Source organism: Pituophis catenifer, unplaced genomic scaffold (assembly GCF_029215685.1).
Source record: "Pituophis catenifer annectens isolate HBS135680 unplaced genomic scaffold, rPitCat1.0.hap2 SCAF_4, whole genome shotgun sequence".
NCBI lineage: Eukaryota > Metazoa > Chordata > Lepidosauria > Squamata > Colubridae > Pituophis > Pituophis catenifer.
The window spans coordinates 32,230,691-32,244,502 of record NW_027256884.1 but is presented as its reverse complement, the minus strand read 5'-3'; the positions used below and the strand labels follow the sequence as shown (position 1 = coordinate 32,244,502).

Sequence of the window (13,812 nt, the reverse complement as noted above, 5' to 3'; positions counted from 1 at the left end):
TTTACTCGCAATTGTGCATCTTAACATTTTTCCCTGGGTTGATTGGGATGTTTTCATCTATTACTCTCTTCTTTTTGGGGTGGTCTGAACCATTTTTCAGAGTAGAATTGCAACATGATCACTTGTATTCTGTTTTAAAATCATAGATGACCCAGATGTGAGGTACACAGCAGTAAGCAGCTTTATTTTTCTGAGATTCTTTGCTCCTGCAATTCTTTCTCCAAACCTTTTTCATCTTACACCGCATCACCCAGTAAGTACTTCAGCTTCAGGAGGTCAATGACAAGCCCATTGTGTCCATCCCTTTGAGGCCCTGTGTCTTATTTACTGTTGGTTCTTTTTCATTATTTGGGTTTTAGACTTTATCTGGTTAGTAACAAGTTATAATTTGTATTACTTTTTTACAACTCAAATGCTGAAATGGACAATACTTAAATATGTACACAGGATATTAATATGAGTGTTTAAACTTCATGTCAAATATCATACATGGCCATTCCTAAAAGGTGATAAAATGTGAACAAGAAATGTTTACCATAAGATTGACAACTTTTAAGGGCAGGCACTGTTCCAGCAGTAGACATAAAAAGAGTAAGTGGTGAAAATTTGGAAAAATCAAGAATTAAGTAAATGGTGGAGAACTGACTCATGAGGAAAATTAACTTGTTCATCTGCATATGTGAAGAATTATTTTTGTTTCTTTATATGCAACAATTTAGTTTTAAAATTCAAATATATCTTATTAATGTACAGCAATTTGCTGCTGAAAAAAAACATTAAAAGCATAATTCAGTTATGGAATTCTGTAAATGTGCATATTCCTTTGTATTCTTAGTAAAAAAAAAAAAGTTCTATTTCCAAATTGGCAATTAGCATTTTTCTCCAGGCTGAATTCTTTTCAACACAAAATTATTTTCAGCCTGGTTCTGTAAATAGCATATTTACTTAATTCTGCAATGTTGGGTCTTTCAAAGGAAACTTAATAGAAATTTTGGGGCAGCTACTAAGAGAATTCTGTTCTTTTAAGTTTTTTCTGCCTACCAAAAAATTAAAATTTTATTGGTCCAACTGGAAAATAATAAAATGTTCTTAACCACTAGCCATTAAACTAAGCAGAGTAGCTGGAGATTCTTGCCAGATGCAAAAGTCCTTAAAATTTCTTCTCACTTATTCACTTAAATTTTACGTACAGAGTAAGAAAATGCATTTTAATGAACGTAAACCAGAAGCTAGCTTTTATGGTTTCCCACAACAAATTATAACATGGTGGTTTTCTCCTTTGTATAGGATCCACAAACTTCAAGAACTTTGACACTGATCTCTAAAACTATACAAACATTGGGCAGTTTATCAAAGTCTAAGTCTGTAAGTATTTCATGGTTTTTTCCACTACAAAACTTTTTCAATATCCTGAATTATGATTACATTTGCACTTCTGTAATCAAAGCCTTCTCTAAAGTGGCACTGCATGAGTCAAAATAGAAGTATTTCTAGCTATGTTGATCGCCTTGAGTTGATCAAAATATATTTTTAAGAGGGTGAAAAATAATAATATCAGTTGAAACCAGAGGTGAATCTACTTACCTTCCTTACCGGTTCAGAAGTGCACATGCCGCACGCACATCAGATGCACGCGCAGACGTAAAAAACACATTACTTCCTGGTTAAAACCAGGAAGTAATGACACCCGGGCAGGTAGGCGGAGCCTCGCACCACCATTGCTACTGGTTCTCCGAACCACCTGCCACAATCACTACCGGATCGCCTGATCCGGTCCAAACCAGGAGCATTTCACCCTCGTCGAAAACCATCAAATGATTGAAAGTGCATATTGTGCAAAAAAGCAAAAGAAATAGTAGATCATATACTCAGTTCATGCAAAAAGATCACACAAACTGTTAATATACAATGACATAATGCAATTACCAAAATGACTCACTGGAACATCTGTAAAAATTATCATGTACCAGTTATGAACATAGAATACCAAAAGTAATAAATTAGCAGGTTAAAATATTGTGAGATTTCTGAAAAGAGACTGATAAAATCTTGGCTCAAAGTACACCAGATATAACTGCAGTTGAAAAGAAGAAAATGTGGATAATTGATGTGGCAATTCCAGGGGATAGTAGAATAGAAGACAAAGGATTGGAAAAGATCACAAAATATCAAGATCTGAAAATCAAAATTAAAAGTGAAAGATTCTGGCATAAACTGGCCGTGATGTCCCAGGGATATTAGCATAGTGGTTGCTGTACCAAAAAATCTTGGATGCCACTTAGAAAATTGGTTCATTGACAGAATTTCCCTCTATTAATTGCAAAAAGCCACACTGCTTGGGTCTGCATCTAATACCACACTGATATAATAAGACGTCCCAAATCCCCTGATGTGTACAAAGGGCAACTGAACAGATAGTAGTAAGAATAAGCTAATATGGAATATTTTTTATTTGATTGTAGTATAATCTGTATAAATCCATGTTTTTATCAGCTTGGGAGGGAAGAAAGAGCAGGACGCAAAAACAATGCAGGTCTTGAGAATATATGAATTGTGATGCAGGAGTTTCTCTAAATTGGCAAAAAAAACCTGAGAGATGATTCACATTATCCACTCAGTATGGCCATCCGTTTTCCCTTTAGAGCTTAAAGTTTGTTTGTGAGCCACATGTCCTATGAACTAATACTCCTGACTTGTTTCTAGCCTTAAATCAAAACCTAGGCCACCAGGAAGAGTTTTTTAAACCTTTTTTTTTTTTAACCATAGAAAATTATTCATCCATGAGTTAATGAATCTGATTTTTTTCCCTGTATTTTGAGTTCAAGTTTCATGATCAAAATGGTGATTTTATTTCAGGCTAGTTTCAAGGAATCATATATGGCTATATTTTACGACTACTTTAATGAGCAAAAATATGCAGATGCAGTAAAAAATGTAAGTATTAGAAATAATATTTTGTTCTGCTTTGGGGGAATACCAGCCAGTTCCATAAATTATTATTTATTATTTTTAAAAGAACATTTTATAGATTTCATGAATTTATGAATGACAATATTTTATGAAGACTGAATTACATGTGTGTATATTCTAAATAATTAATTAGAAATAAAAATATAATAATGGAAAAGATAGGGAAATATGGAAATAAATCTTTTGGCCACTGAATGGGTTTTAGCATATTGATTTAAAGTTTTCTTCAATAGATATCTTTAGAGTTGCAATAAACAGTATGAAATAGTGCCATAGTATCATCATTTTGAACATTCTCAGATATTTGAACATTCAGGAAGGGTAGGATGGGGTTTTTTATATTTCAGTAGCTTAGCTATAAAAAAAAATACACCTTTAGACTATATACCAACTTTCTGTTACTTCTAGATTTATTGGGGCTATAAAATACAGAATTTACAACCATCCATTTACCATTGAAATATGTTAAAGATTATGCTCCCAATATCTTTGGGGAACATTGGAATGGGGAAGATTGTTTAGATGTTTTTTTTCCTTTTCCTTCCCGTGCTAATCAGCCATCTGCCATATGGATTAGTAAGACATTTGTGAACAATATATTTGACAATACCCTTATCAAAATGTCTGCATCTCCTATACAGAATCCATTGACAAAACATTCAAGCCTTTCATTCACTTTTAATTCATTGTTGCCCTCCATACCTGTTGGACTGCAGGTCTTTTAATTCTAAACCAATGTAGATTAGAGACTATTATATAGGCTGGAATTTATAATAGCTGGATTCCCACATGTTTGAAGGGCACAGGTCTATCAGAAATAGACTGATTTAGGTATCCTCCAATGAATGTGGAGGCATTGCACCAGCTTCGATTGCAGCTGCAATAAAATATCAAAATTAAGCCTCAGGAGAAGGAGAATAAGACGCACCGGAGTATAAGACGCACCTACCTTTTTTGGTGAGGAAAAGAAGAAAAAGAAATCTCTCTCTGCCTCTGAGCAATTTTGCCTCCTTGCAGCAAACAGCAAACAACCTGCTTTACTTTCATTTTCATTTTCAGGATAGCTTGATTAGCACAAGGAAAAAAAAATCTCCAGCAATTTACCTCTTTGCAGCAAGCAGCAGAGGCAAAACAGCTGAGAGCAAATCAGCTGAGAGTCGGGAGTCAGATGGAATCAACTTGTGCTAATTAGGCTGTACTGAAGCTGAAAGGAGCTGTTTTTTCTCGCTGTTTGCTTACAAGGAGGTAACTGCTGCGAGGCACAGGCCAAAGGGTGGGGGTCAGTGGGTGGGTGGGGCTACATTCAATGTATAAGACGCACCTAAATTTTCACCCCCTTTTAGGGGGGGGGAAAGGTGCGTCATATACTCTGAAAAATACGGTAGACATAATATATGCAGACCCATAATATGATTAAGCATAAGATATTTAACATATTTTATTTGTACATGAGTAATTATTAATTCCTTTCTGTTTCTTATTAGCCAATAAATCAGTGTTTTAAAACTTGAACTTACTTGCTCCAACAAGTAAGAATTAGATGACATCCATGTTAAATGTTTATTTCATATCTATTCATTGTTTGCTCCAAGTTCTTAGATTTGATTTCATCCTCCGGAAGGAGAGATCACAAAATTATAGAACAACCAATACTACTTAAAGAAGGGTGAGCTTACATCAGTGTTGTTTTTTCCAAATGTGTAAGATTAAATGTTTCACCTTCTGTTTATAATGGGTCTAGCAGGGTTCTATAAAGTTCTATGTAAGTTTTGTGCTGTCTAATATGTGTCAAAGGCTTGGGTGCAGAAATAAAAAAAAAATAAAAAAATTGAATTAAAAGAAGTGCAAATAATTACTCTTAAGTTTTAAGAAGATTGGATTATTGTTGAAAACGCCAACTTTTTCCCCATCAGAAATATTTCCCAAATACCAAAAACATGAAATATAATTAACTACAAGGTAAAAAGGATACCTGCTTCTAAATGCAATTAATTTTAATTAGATCCATGACATGTACCTGCCATCTTAAACTTTATTGCTTTCTTTTTAAAAATATTTCTACTGTCTGTAAAAAGCACAAATACAGTATTTGACTTTCTAACCTCCCCTTTTTAACAAAAAATGAACTTTTGCAACTGTATTTTCGTTCTCTGATTTTTATTGTCTTTGCTTGGCTTGCTGTATTAAATATGCTTAAATAACTTTAAAGAAAGTTAATAATAATATTTCATGGAGATAAGATGGTAAAGACAGATGAGATTTAGCTGTAGCTTTCTGTCATATAATATACCGGGTACTTCCTCTTTTATTAAGCACCTCAGTTAAGGGCTTTGACTATTCAGCTACAAGTTCCTAAATGTATCAGTGTTTATGCATATAGAAAAAGATGCCTCATAGCAGATGTTGGTCTGTTTGCTGTACTTGTTGGTGCTTCCCAGTGGGTGGGTTTCAAATTTTTTTACTACCGGTTCTGTGGGTGTGGCTTGGTGAGCGTGGTGTGGCTTGGTGGGCGTGGGAAGGATACTGTAAAATCTCCATTCTCTCTCCAATCCAGGGGAAAGTTACTGCAAAATCCCCATTACCTCCCGATCAGCTGGGACTTGGAAGGCAGAGAATAGATTGGGGCGGGGCAGTCAGAAATTTTACTACCGAACTTCTCCGAACTTCTCAAAATTTCTGCTACCGGTTCTCCAGAACCTGCTGAAACCCACCTCTGGTGCTTCCTTAAAGAACACATACCTTTTCCTGGGCTTAGATGGTGGCTGCGCAATTCAGAAAAATACATATTTGACTTAAAAAAATATCAACATGATGTTATCTCTCTAGTGCCTCCTTAACTGAAATGTGTAGTTTTTTATGAGGATGCAGCTATATTATGGTTTGACTTTGACCATGATTTCTATAGTGCAAAGCTTCCCAGCCTTTAAGAGATTTTTCAAGACTGCTTGCTTTATAAGAAGAGCACAATTTCTGACAAGGACCAGGCTGAGTATATCTTTATGTAAAACTGCTGTGGACTTTTTTACAATAGGTTTATGATCAAAAGGGCACAAGGCAGGAAAAGATTTGGCATGAAGAACTTCAAGAAGAGGTGGTTTCGGCTCAGCAATCATGAATTTACCTATCAGAAAAGCAAAGGTACTAACATTTTTGTTTCCCTTTTAATTTAAACATTAATACACTGTTTTCCAGGAGAAAGTTCATCAAAAACCCCAAACCCACAAATGGTGATTAATAATTTAAGTGGCACAGAATAATGCACTTATGACCTGAACACATGTATTTGTATACACAGGGAGTTTTGAAACATTTTTTCTTGTAATTATCCACCATTTAGGTGATCATCCATTATGCAGCATTCCAATTGAAAACATTCTGGCAGTAGAAAAGTTGGAAGAAGAATCCTTCAAAATGAAAAATGTAAGTACTTCTCCTTCTTAACTATTAAGTACAACCCCTACCATACACTTGTTTCTTAGAGGAACCAGTTTGGTCTAGTGGTCAAGGCACCATAGTAGAAACTGGGAGACTATGAGTTCAAATCCCAATTTAGCCATGAATGACTGATTTCGGTCAATCACTCTTTCTCAGATCACCTCAATTGTGTGTGTGTCTGTGAGTGTCTTGTAATATAAATTGCTATACAATTCATATCAAAGGATTCAGGATACAAGCCCATCGTGTGAGTGAGAACTAGCTACTAAGCAACTCAATGATAAAAATACATATTCCTAAAAGTTGTTTTCTAAAACATTACACTTTAAGTATTGTTCCCTGTTAATAATCGATTATTTTTCTCTCTCTCCCTTTAAGATGTTCCAAGTGATTCAGCCTGAAAGAGTGCTCTATATTCAGGCCAATAATTGTGTTGAGGCCAAGGACTGGATTGATATCCTCACCAAAGTTAGCCAGTGTAACAAGAAACGGCTCACTGTCTACCATCCTTCTGCATATCTAAATGGGCACTGGCTGTGCTGCAAATCTATAGCAGATAATGCTCCTGGTTGTACTCCTTGCACTGGGTAAGGACACTTCCGGCTTTAAATTTTGCTTTAAGTATTTGATGATAAGATGTATCCCTGTGGATGATGAAAGAATGAGACCTGATGCTGTGGATAAACAGGCAGGCCTGACAACATGCATTAAACACTCCCTAGTTTTTCTTCTCTATCTGGTTTTCCCTCTAGAAGCCTAGTAACTTTTTCAATATGGTACAGGTTTAGAAGATGCATTCTTACAAAACTAGGATTATAACTGAAATTATTAAGTACGTAGGTTATGCTAGATCTTTTTATTTACTATGAATATTCTCAGTTAGCTAGGAAGGGATTTGGATGGGGGTTTTTTTGTATACTGTAGTTCTCACCAAAAGTGCATGCAACCCTTGCAACAGGCCCCCATCTTTAAAAGAAGAATTCTTGTTTCTCTATCCTATAAGAAGAGATGCCTTTTCAAAAAAAAGAAAAGAAAAAAGAAAATCAATCCTATCCCCAACAAAATTGTGCATCATCCAAATGCAAAATAAAAGTTTTGTTAGTATGCACTAATTCAGATGCATATTTTTGTTGATTCAAGTCATCCCATAATCAGTGCTCTTTGTGTGCTTCTTCTGGAGGTATAGAGTTGCTTAGTGGCTTAGAATGAATTTTCCTGGACATGGATGGGCAGGCCATGTGACTCATTGCTATGATTATTTCATGCTAGCACAGTGCATTTTATATGGAGTCATTCCTGAATGAGATTTGGAAAAGCTTATACAGAGCATGGCATCAAGGTTTCTGTCTGAAACATCTTTTAGAACCCATGGTACAGTGATCCTAAAGGACCAAGATTGGCTGCAAATATATAGCATTCTTCAAAATTTTAGTAATATGTAAGCTGTAAGGTCCTTAATGAGTTAGGAGTCTGATGGTCAGAGAACATCCTTCCCGGTTTCAACCTGTTGAAGTATTAAAATCTGCAAGTATGATGGAGGTAAGGAAGAACCTTGAAAAACAGGAGAAGAACCCCTACCAAGACAACCATCAGATAAAAGAAATCTGGGTGTGGACCAGAATCAATAAGATGTTACAGACAAAACCCTTCTTAGCTCTTAGGATGATAAAGGGACATAGGAGGGAAGCACATTCAGATTCTCTTACAATAGCTTTCTAAGAAGAGTAGTATTAGCTTGCATGGCTTGGTTTTCTAGTCTGGCCTGCCTTGAGGAGCTGACAGCAAGAAAGAAAGATAGGGGGTCCTCAGTGCTCATAATTGGAAAACAAAAGTCCTTCCTTGTGGGACATTCTGGCTTTGGAATGCCTTTTTCCTGGAAGATGAACTAGGGCAAATATGATTAAACTGTAATTAACTTTTAATATTAATTTTTAATCAATTCTTCCCTTTTAAACTTGTAATTTTCACAAACTGTTTTTTATCTTTTAATATTTGTTTACTTGTATACTGCCCAGAATCCCTCTGTGAGGGAAATGGGCAGTTTCAAAAATTTGATCAATGGATGGATGGATATGATAGATATGATCAGTGGATGGATGGATTGGATGGATGGATAGATAGATAGATAGATAGATAGATAGATAGATAGATAGATAGATAGACAGACAGACAGACAGACAGACAGACAGACAGACAGACAGATAATTTTGGTTTTCATTGCCAAATTTTTAGTTATGCATTTAGTCATGCATTTACTCACACATTTAATAACCTCAGCCTGATTGGCTGAAATACACTGCAGGCAGTAGAATGCTTTCTTTCTTTTATACAAATGTTATGGTTCTTGTTTGGAATGTCTCCTCCTTCCATTATTTTGTTCCTGAGAATTTCTTTGTCTCATACATCAGTTTATTAAAAATGTGTTATCAGTCTGTAATGAAAATGATTTGATTGTGTAATCCCGTTCTCTTCATCAAAACCCATTTCAACTGTTTCATAAATGAAATACAGAGTTTCAAAATTTCTTGACAATATTTAAATGATTGTGTAGGGGTCTACCAGCAAATATACAATTAGACATCGATGGGGATAGAGAAACAGAACGCATCTACTCCCTATTCAATCTATATATGACCAAATTGGAGAAAATGCAAGGTGGGTATGCAAATGAGTTATTGTTTTGTCTATAGAAACAATATATAATACAATATATGTTTTGTTTTATATAAAAATCTAATTTTAAGAGACTTCTTGAAAAACAATGGACTTTTCTTCCATTTCTGAACATTTTGTCTCTTTCTCTTTATTCTCCAATTCTGAGTAAGTCACTTTCTTTACAAAATGGGGAAAGGAGGGCAAGGAGAGCAAATGAGGAAAATAGTTTTGCAGCAAAGCAGCACAAACTCTGCTGCTTTTGTACAGGCACTGTGACATTGCACACAAAGGTTTTTCCCCCATTATTTTAATGATAGCACTGGATCCTGGGGCCACCTCTAAAGACACTTCTAGATCTTTGTGTTTAGGGACTTGTATTTTTTTTTTTTCTTATGGCAATATTAGATTGGAAGATAATCATCTGAGTAGCTTTTGCCTGAATGTTTTCTTTTTTTAAATTACAGTTGCAGAGAGAGTGGGGCTATTAATCGGGTTCTTCAAGACAGAATTTTTTAAAGCATTGCCCAGGATCCCCCACTCTCACTGCACACATTCCTTTCACAATGGCTACCATTTGTACTGGGAAGATAACTTCTATTACTATTGGTGGAGGGTCTACAACAACTCATCACGGCCAACTCACTACAGCCAACTTGCCATGGCCAACTCACTGCAGGACATGAATTACACTCATATGGAAGAAATGGTGGAATAGAATCATTAAAGAAAGGGACAAAATGAAATGTGAATGACAAAAATTAAAATAATTTTTAATTATTTTAAATAATTAAATTGAATTGTTGAATTATCCCACAGCGAGTTGTCCTGTGGCGAGCTGGCCATGGTGAGTTGGCGGTGGCAAGTTGGCTGCAGCACGTTGTCCCATTCCAATTGGTAGAAACTTTACCCTCAGTGCAGACAGCAGCTGTTAAGATTGGTGACTTTCAGATCAGGTCCATTATCGAAAGAATGAAACCTCACTGCTTTTCATTTTGCAGTCCTATTCTAAAACGAGGACTCTTCACATCTCTTATTTGATAGATTATAATTTAGTAAAGAGATTATAAATGTAATTTATGAGATTTTAATTTGGCCAAATGGAGGTATGGGTGAGGCCACACAAGGTGAATAACAAAAACTCTAGTATAATAGTGGGATCAAGTCCTTCCTTCCCTGAGTAAGCCATAATTTAGCTATGCAAAAGTACATATAGGATGCTACAATCTTCTAGATTTTCAGACTCTCAGGCATGTTGTACACTTTACACTAACAGATGCTTTTGCAACACTTAGTTTTCTATCTAAGCCACCTGCAAAACAGTTTTCTCCTATCTGATGGCCTCAAAATGTGTTGGACTTGAACTCCCAGAATACCTACAAGTGGGCACCAGGTTGAAGAAGGCTGATATAGGCTGCAGGAATTCATATTGCCATTAATGGCCATCAGCTTAGGTAGCTTTAAAAGCAGAGAAATATATAATGTATTGTGTATGTCTTATAACATTATCATAAAAAAGAATAAATATCTTGTAAAATAAATCTTTAGCTAATACCAGTAATGGAAGGTAACTTGCTACTGTCAATAAAAACTCTTTAGCAATCTCCTTATGAATACTGTTATCTCCATGCCCAGCTTGGAAGCTTCTAAAGACTCCCTGTGGATTTTCAAATGAAAACCTGATCTTACAGGATTTCTTTATATGGTCAAACTACTCTGGTGTATTATCTCTTATTCAATTTTATTCTTAAGATTGTCTTGTCATTCCCAGGATACAGCATTAACTGAATCCTGATTATGTGTAATCCTTACTAGCCTCACAAGTTATAAATCTTTCTTTTTTGAAATCTCTTTTGACAGAGGCTTGTGGCAGCAAATCAGTATATGATGGGCCAGAGCAAGAAGAATATTCAACTTTTGTCATTGATGACCCTCAAGAGACCTATAAGACACTAAAACAGATTATAGCAAATGTTAAAACCTTAGAACAGGAACATGCCCAGTACAAGAGGGATAAGTTCAAGAAGACAAAATACGGAAGCCAGTAAGTGTGGGATGCTCTCAAGCATGTTGAAACAAGGAATGTTGGTTAAGTTTCAATTTGCTAATGGCCTGCAATGGATAGATTTGTTGCCTTTCTTGAGTTGTTGCTCATAAAGCACTTGTTCATATTTGTAACATATTTCCACCATCTGTTCCTCTGTGGCATTGTCATTGAGCCTGTCACTCTGCTCCACCATCATATACCATGTGTCAGTAATGTTCATGTCATAGAAGGTCAATTTTCTGCAGGCTAATTTCAAATCATTAACAATTAGCAGTATGATTTTATTGAGAGCCAGAAGTTAACAGTACACTAGTTTTGCATTGACATCTTCAGAGCAGCAGCGCTTAAAGCATCTGTGCTGCTGAATATTGCATGCAAAAATGAGTTTGTCTTGGACAAAGAGAAGCATTCCACATGCTTTGTAGCTCAGTATTGGAGCATTACAGGAAAATGTTTGAAGTTCCAAGTATATGGAGTCCTTGGTGCTTTCCGAGCTTGGTTACTTTCTTGCAGACATTTCATTATTCAACTAGGTAACACTGATGAAGTTACCAATTGGGTAACGAAACCCACACAATTCAACCCACTCATCCCATATCAGCCATGCTGTCCACGGCACGCTACAGTTGATCTGAGGTGCACAGGCCAATACCCTTTGGGTATCTGCCTCCCTCTATCTCCTGTTTCAGTCTCGTGGACGGCTGACACCTGGCCCCCACCTCGCTCCCGCCTCGCCACCCATGCCTCTCCCTGGTTCTCCAGCCATGGCTATGCCGGCTTTCCCCTTCTAAAGATAAAGCAATCCAGCACGGGGGTGGGAGAGGCACACAATCCAGCCTGCCAGATTTGCCGTGCGACTGCCTGCCCCATCACAGCCATGGCCATGGGCAAACAAAAACAGATGGGATGGAGTGGGCAGGCTCTTAAGTAGGGCTTATTTTTTTGGGTAGGACTTATATTAGGCACATGCTAAAAACCATGCTAGGGTTTATTTTCTGGGTGGTCTTATTTTTGGGGAAACACGGTATTCTCTTCTCTTCTAATACTGCAATTAAAATCACAAAGTCGTGGGCAATCCCCCCTTTCTCTTGCAATACTCCATGATATTTACAAAGGAAACTAGACAAACAGTGAAATATCAGGCTATTTTATTCTGGAGAAGGTTTCCAAATACCAGAAGAAGCTGGTATTTTATTTACAGCATATTCAGTTAGATGGATTAATGACCTGTTTCTTCTGCCACATTAACCGAGAAAGGTAAATTGTAATTTCAGCACAAAACTATTTGTTTCACTCATTCACTACAAGAACAGCCACTGTCATAATCTTCCTATCAGGATATTTCTTTAACGTATTAAGGCATGTCCTATGCAGGCAAATCACATACTCTGTGTCTTTTCTCGTTCTTGCTGTACAGCCTAATTTTGCCAAATCTTAATTCAGACAATCATGTGATTATTCCCTAAATCTTTGGGTTTTCAACCTGTACAATCTGTGTCACTTACACAGATGTGTGTGTGTGTGTGTATGTGTATTTGTTTTCTGAGGTTTTCGTGGGTATTTGTATGTAGGTCTTTGGTTATTCGGGTTTTCTCCCGCGTAAAATTGGAAGTACCTTGGCGACGTTTCGACGAAGTCTCATTCGTCATCTTCAGGCTGGTGTCTTCGGCCTTGTGCTCCTAGAAGCACAAGGCCGAAGACACCAGCAGGAAGATGACGAATGAGACTTCGTCGAAACGTCGCCAAGGTACTTCCAATTTTATGCGGGAGAAAACCCAAATAACCAAAGACCTACCTACCTACCTACATATATATATATATATATGTTTTTCTTTCTTTTTCATAGGTTTTATGTGTATTCTCTTTAGCCAGGTTCTACCTATGTAAACCAAAATATTATGCAGCCCTAGTTCAGTGAAATCACATAAGGCCGAAATAGATCTATCTTAGTCTCCCAATGGGCAGCAAAGGGTCTGCTGGCTGCCAGAAGAAAAAAAAGCCCAGAAACTAGTGAATTGTGATTTCACTCCATATATTTTTGTGGAGGATTTTTCTTTTTAATCTGAAAATGAAGAATAAACATGTCAACCTTTCCTTCATCTTTTTCCTCTTTCTTTTCACTTTCTAGGGAACACCCCATTGGTGACAAGAGCTTCCAAAGTTACATAAGGCAACAGTCAGAAATCTCAGCTCATTCCATTTGAAGTCTGAAGAAAGTTATTAGATGGTGTAGCTGAAGGACTGAAGAAAGAGAAAAGCCACCTGTAGCAAGATGTACATATCAAATGTCAAGCTTGCGGAGGCTTGCTAAGTGTTTTCTCTCTCTCCAAGAACTATTACAATTGTTGCTATGCACTTTATTCATCTGGTGTTAACAGATGAAGGAACTCTGCCTTCTAGGTGGTTTTCATCATATGTGTTGTTCTGCATTTTTAAAAGTGTTGCTCTGGTTTCTTGGAATCTAGCGATCAGTTCAATGATCAAAGCCTGTGGACTTCATATTGACAACTTCCACACTCCTTTTACATGGCTGAGAGCCTTTTTCTAGATTTCTAATTTTTGATGGCTGATTAGGGGCTACTTTGCATTATGCCACAGAGCAATTAGGAAAAGCTTTGCAGCATTTGCTTTTTAATGAAGCGAAGCCCAGTTGGTTATAGATGTAATCTCTCCTCACTGGAGCTTGCCTTGACCCTAAGAAGACTGAA

At 36.6% G+C, this 13,812-nt stretch overlaps 1 protein-coding gene across 1 annotated transcript in view; it reads left to right on the top strand.

The window, feature by feature from the left end:
- RASA3 (RAS p21 protein activator 3) overlaps positions 1-13,446 on the top strand; it is a 98,455-nt gene extending 85,009 nt beyond the window's left edge. The window contains exons 14-23 of the mRNA XM_070942880.1: positions 147-253; positions 1,288-1,365; positions 2,857-2,934; positions 4,563-4,636; positions 6,002-6,108; positions 6,308-6,390; positions 6,784-6,992; positions 8,957-9,060; positions 10,918-11,101; positions 13,233-13,446. Of these exons, the coding sequence (XP_070798981.1) occupies positions 147-253; positions 1,288-1,365; positions 2,857-2,934; positions 4,563-4,636; positions 6,002-6,108; positions 6,308-6,390; positions 6,784-6,992; positions 8,957-9,060; positions 10,918-11,101; positions 13,233-13,308 (1,100 nt within the window). The 3' untranslated portion in view covers positions 13,309-13,446. The remainder of the gene's footprint in view (positions 1-146; positions 254-1,287; positions 1,366-2,856; positions 2,935-4,562; positions 4,637-6,001; positions 6,109-6,307; positions 6,391-6,783; positions 6,993-8,956; positions 9,061-10,917; positions 11,102-13,232) is intronic.
- The last annotated feature ends 366 nt before the right edge of the window (positions 13,447-13,812 follow it).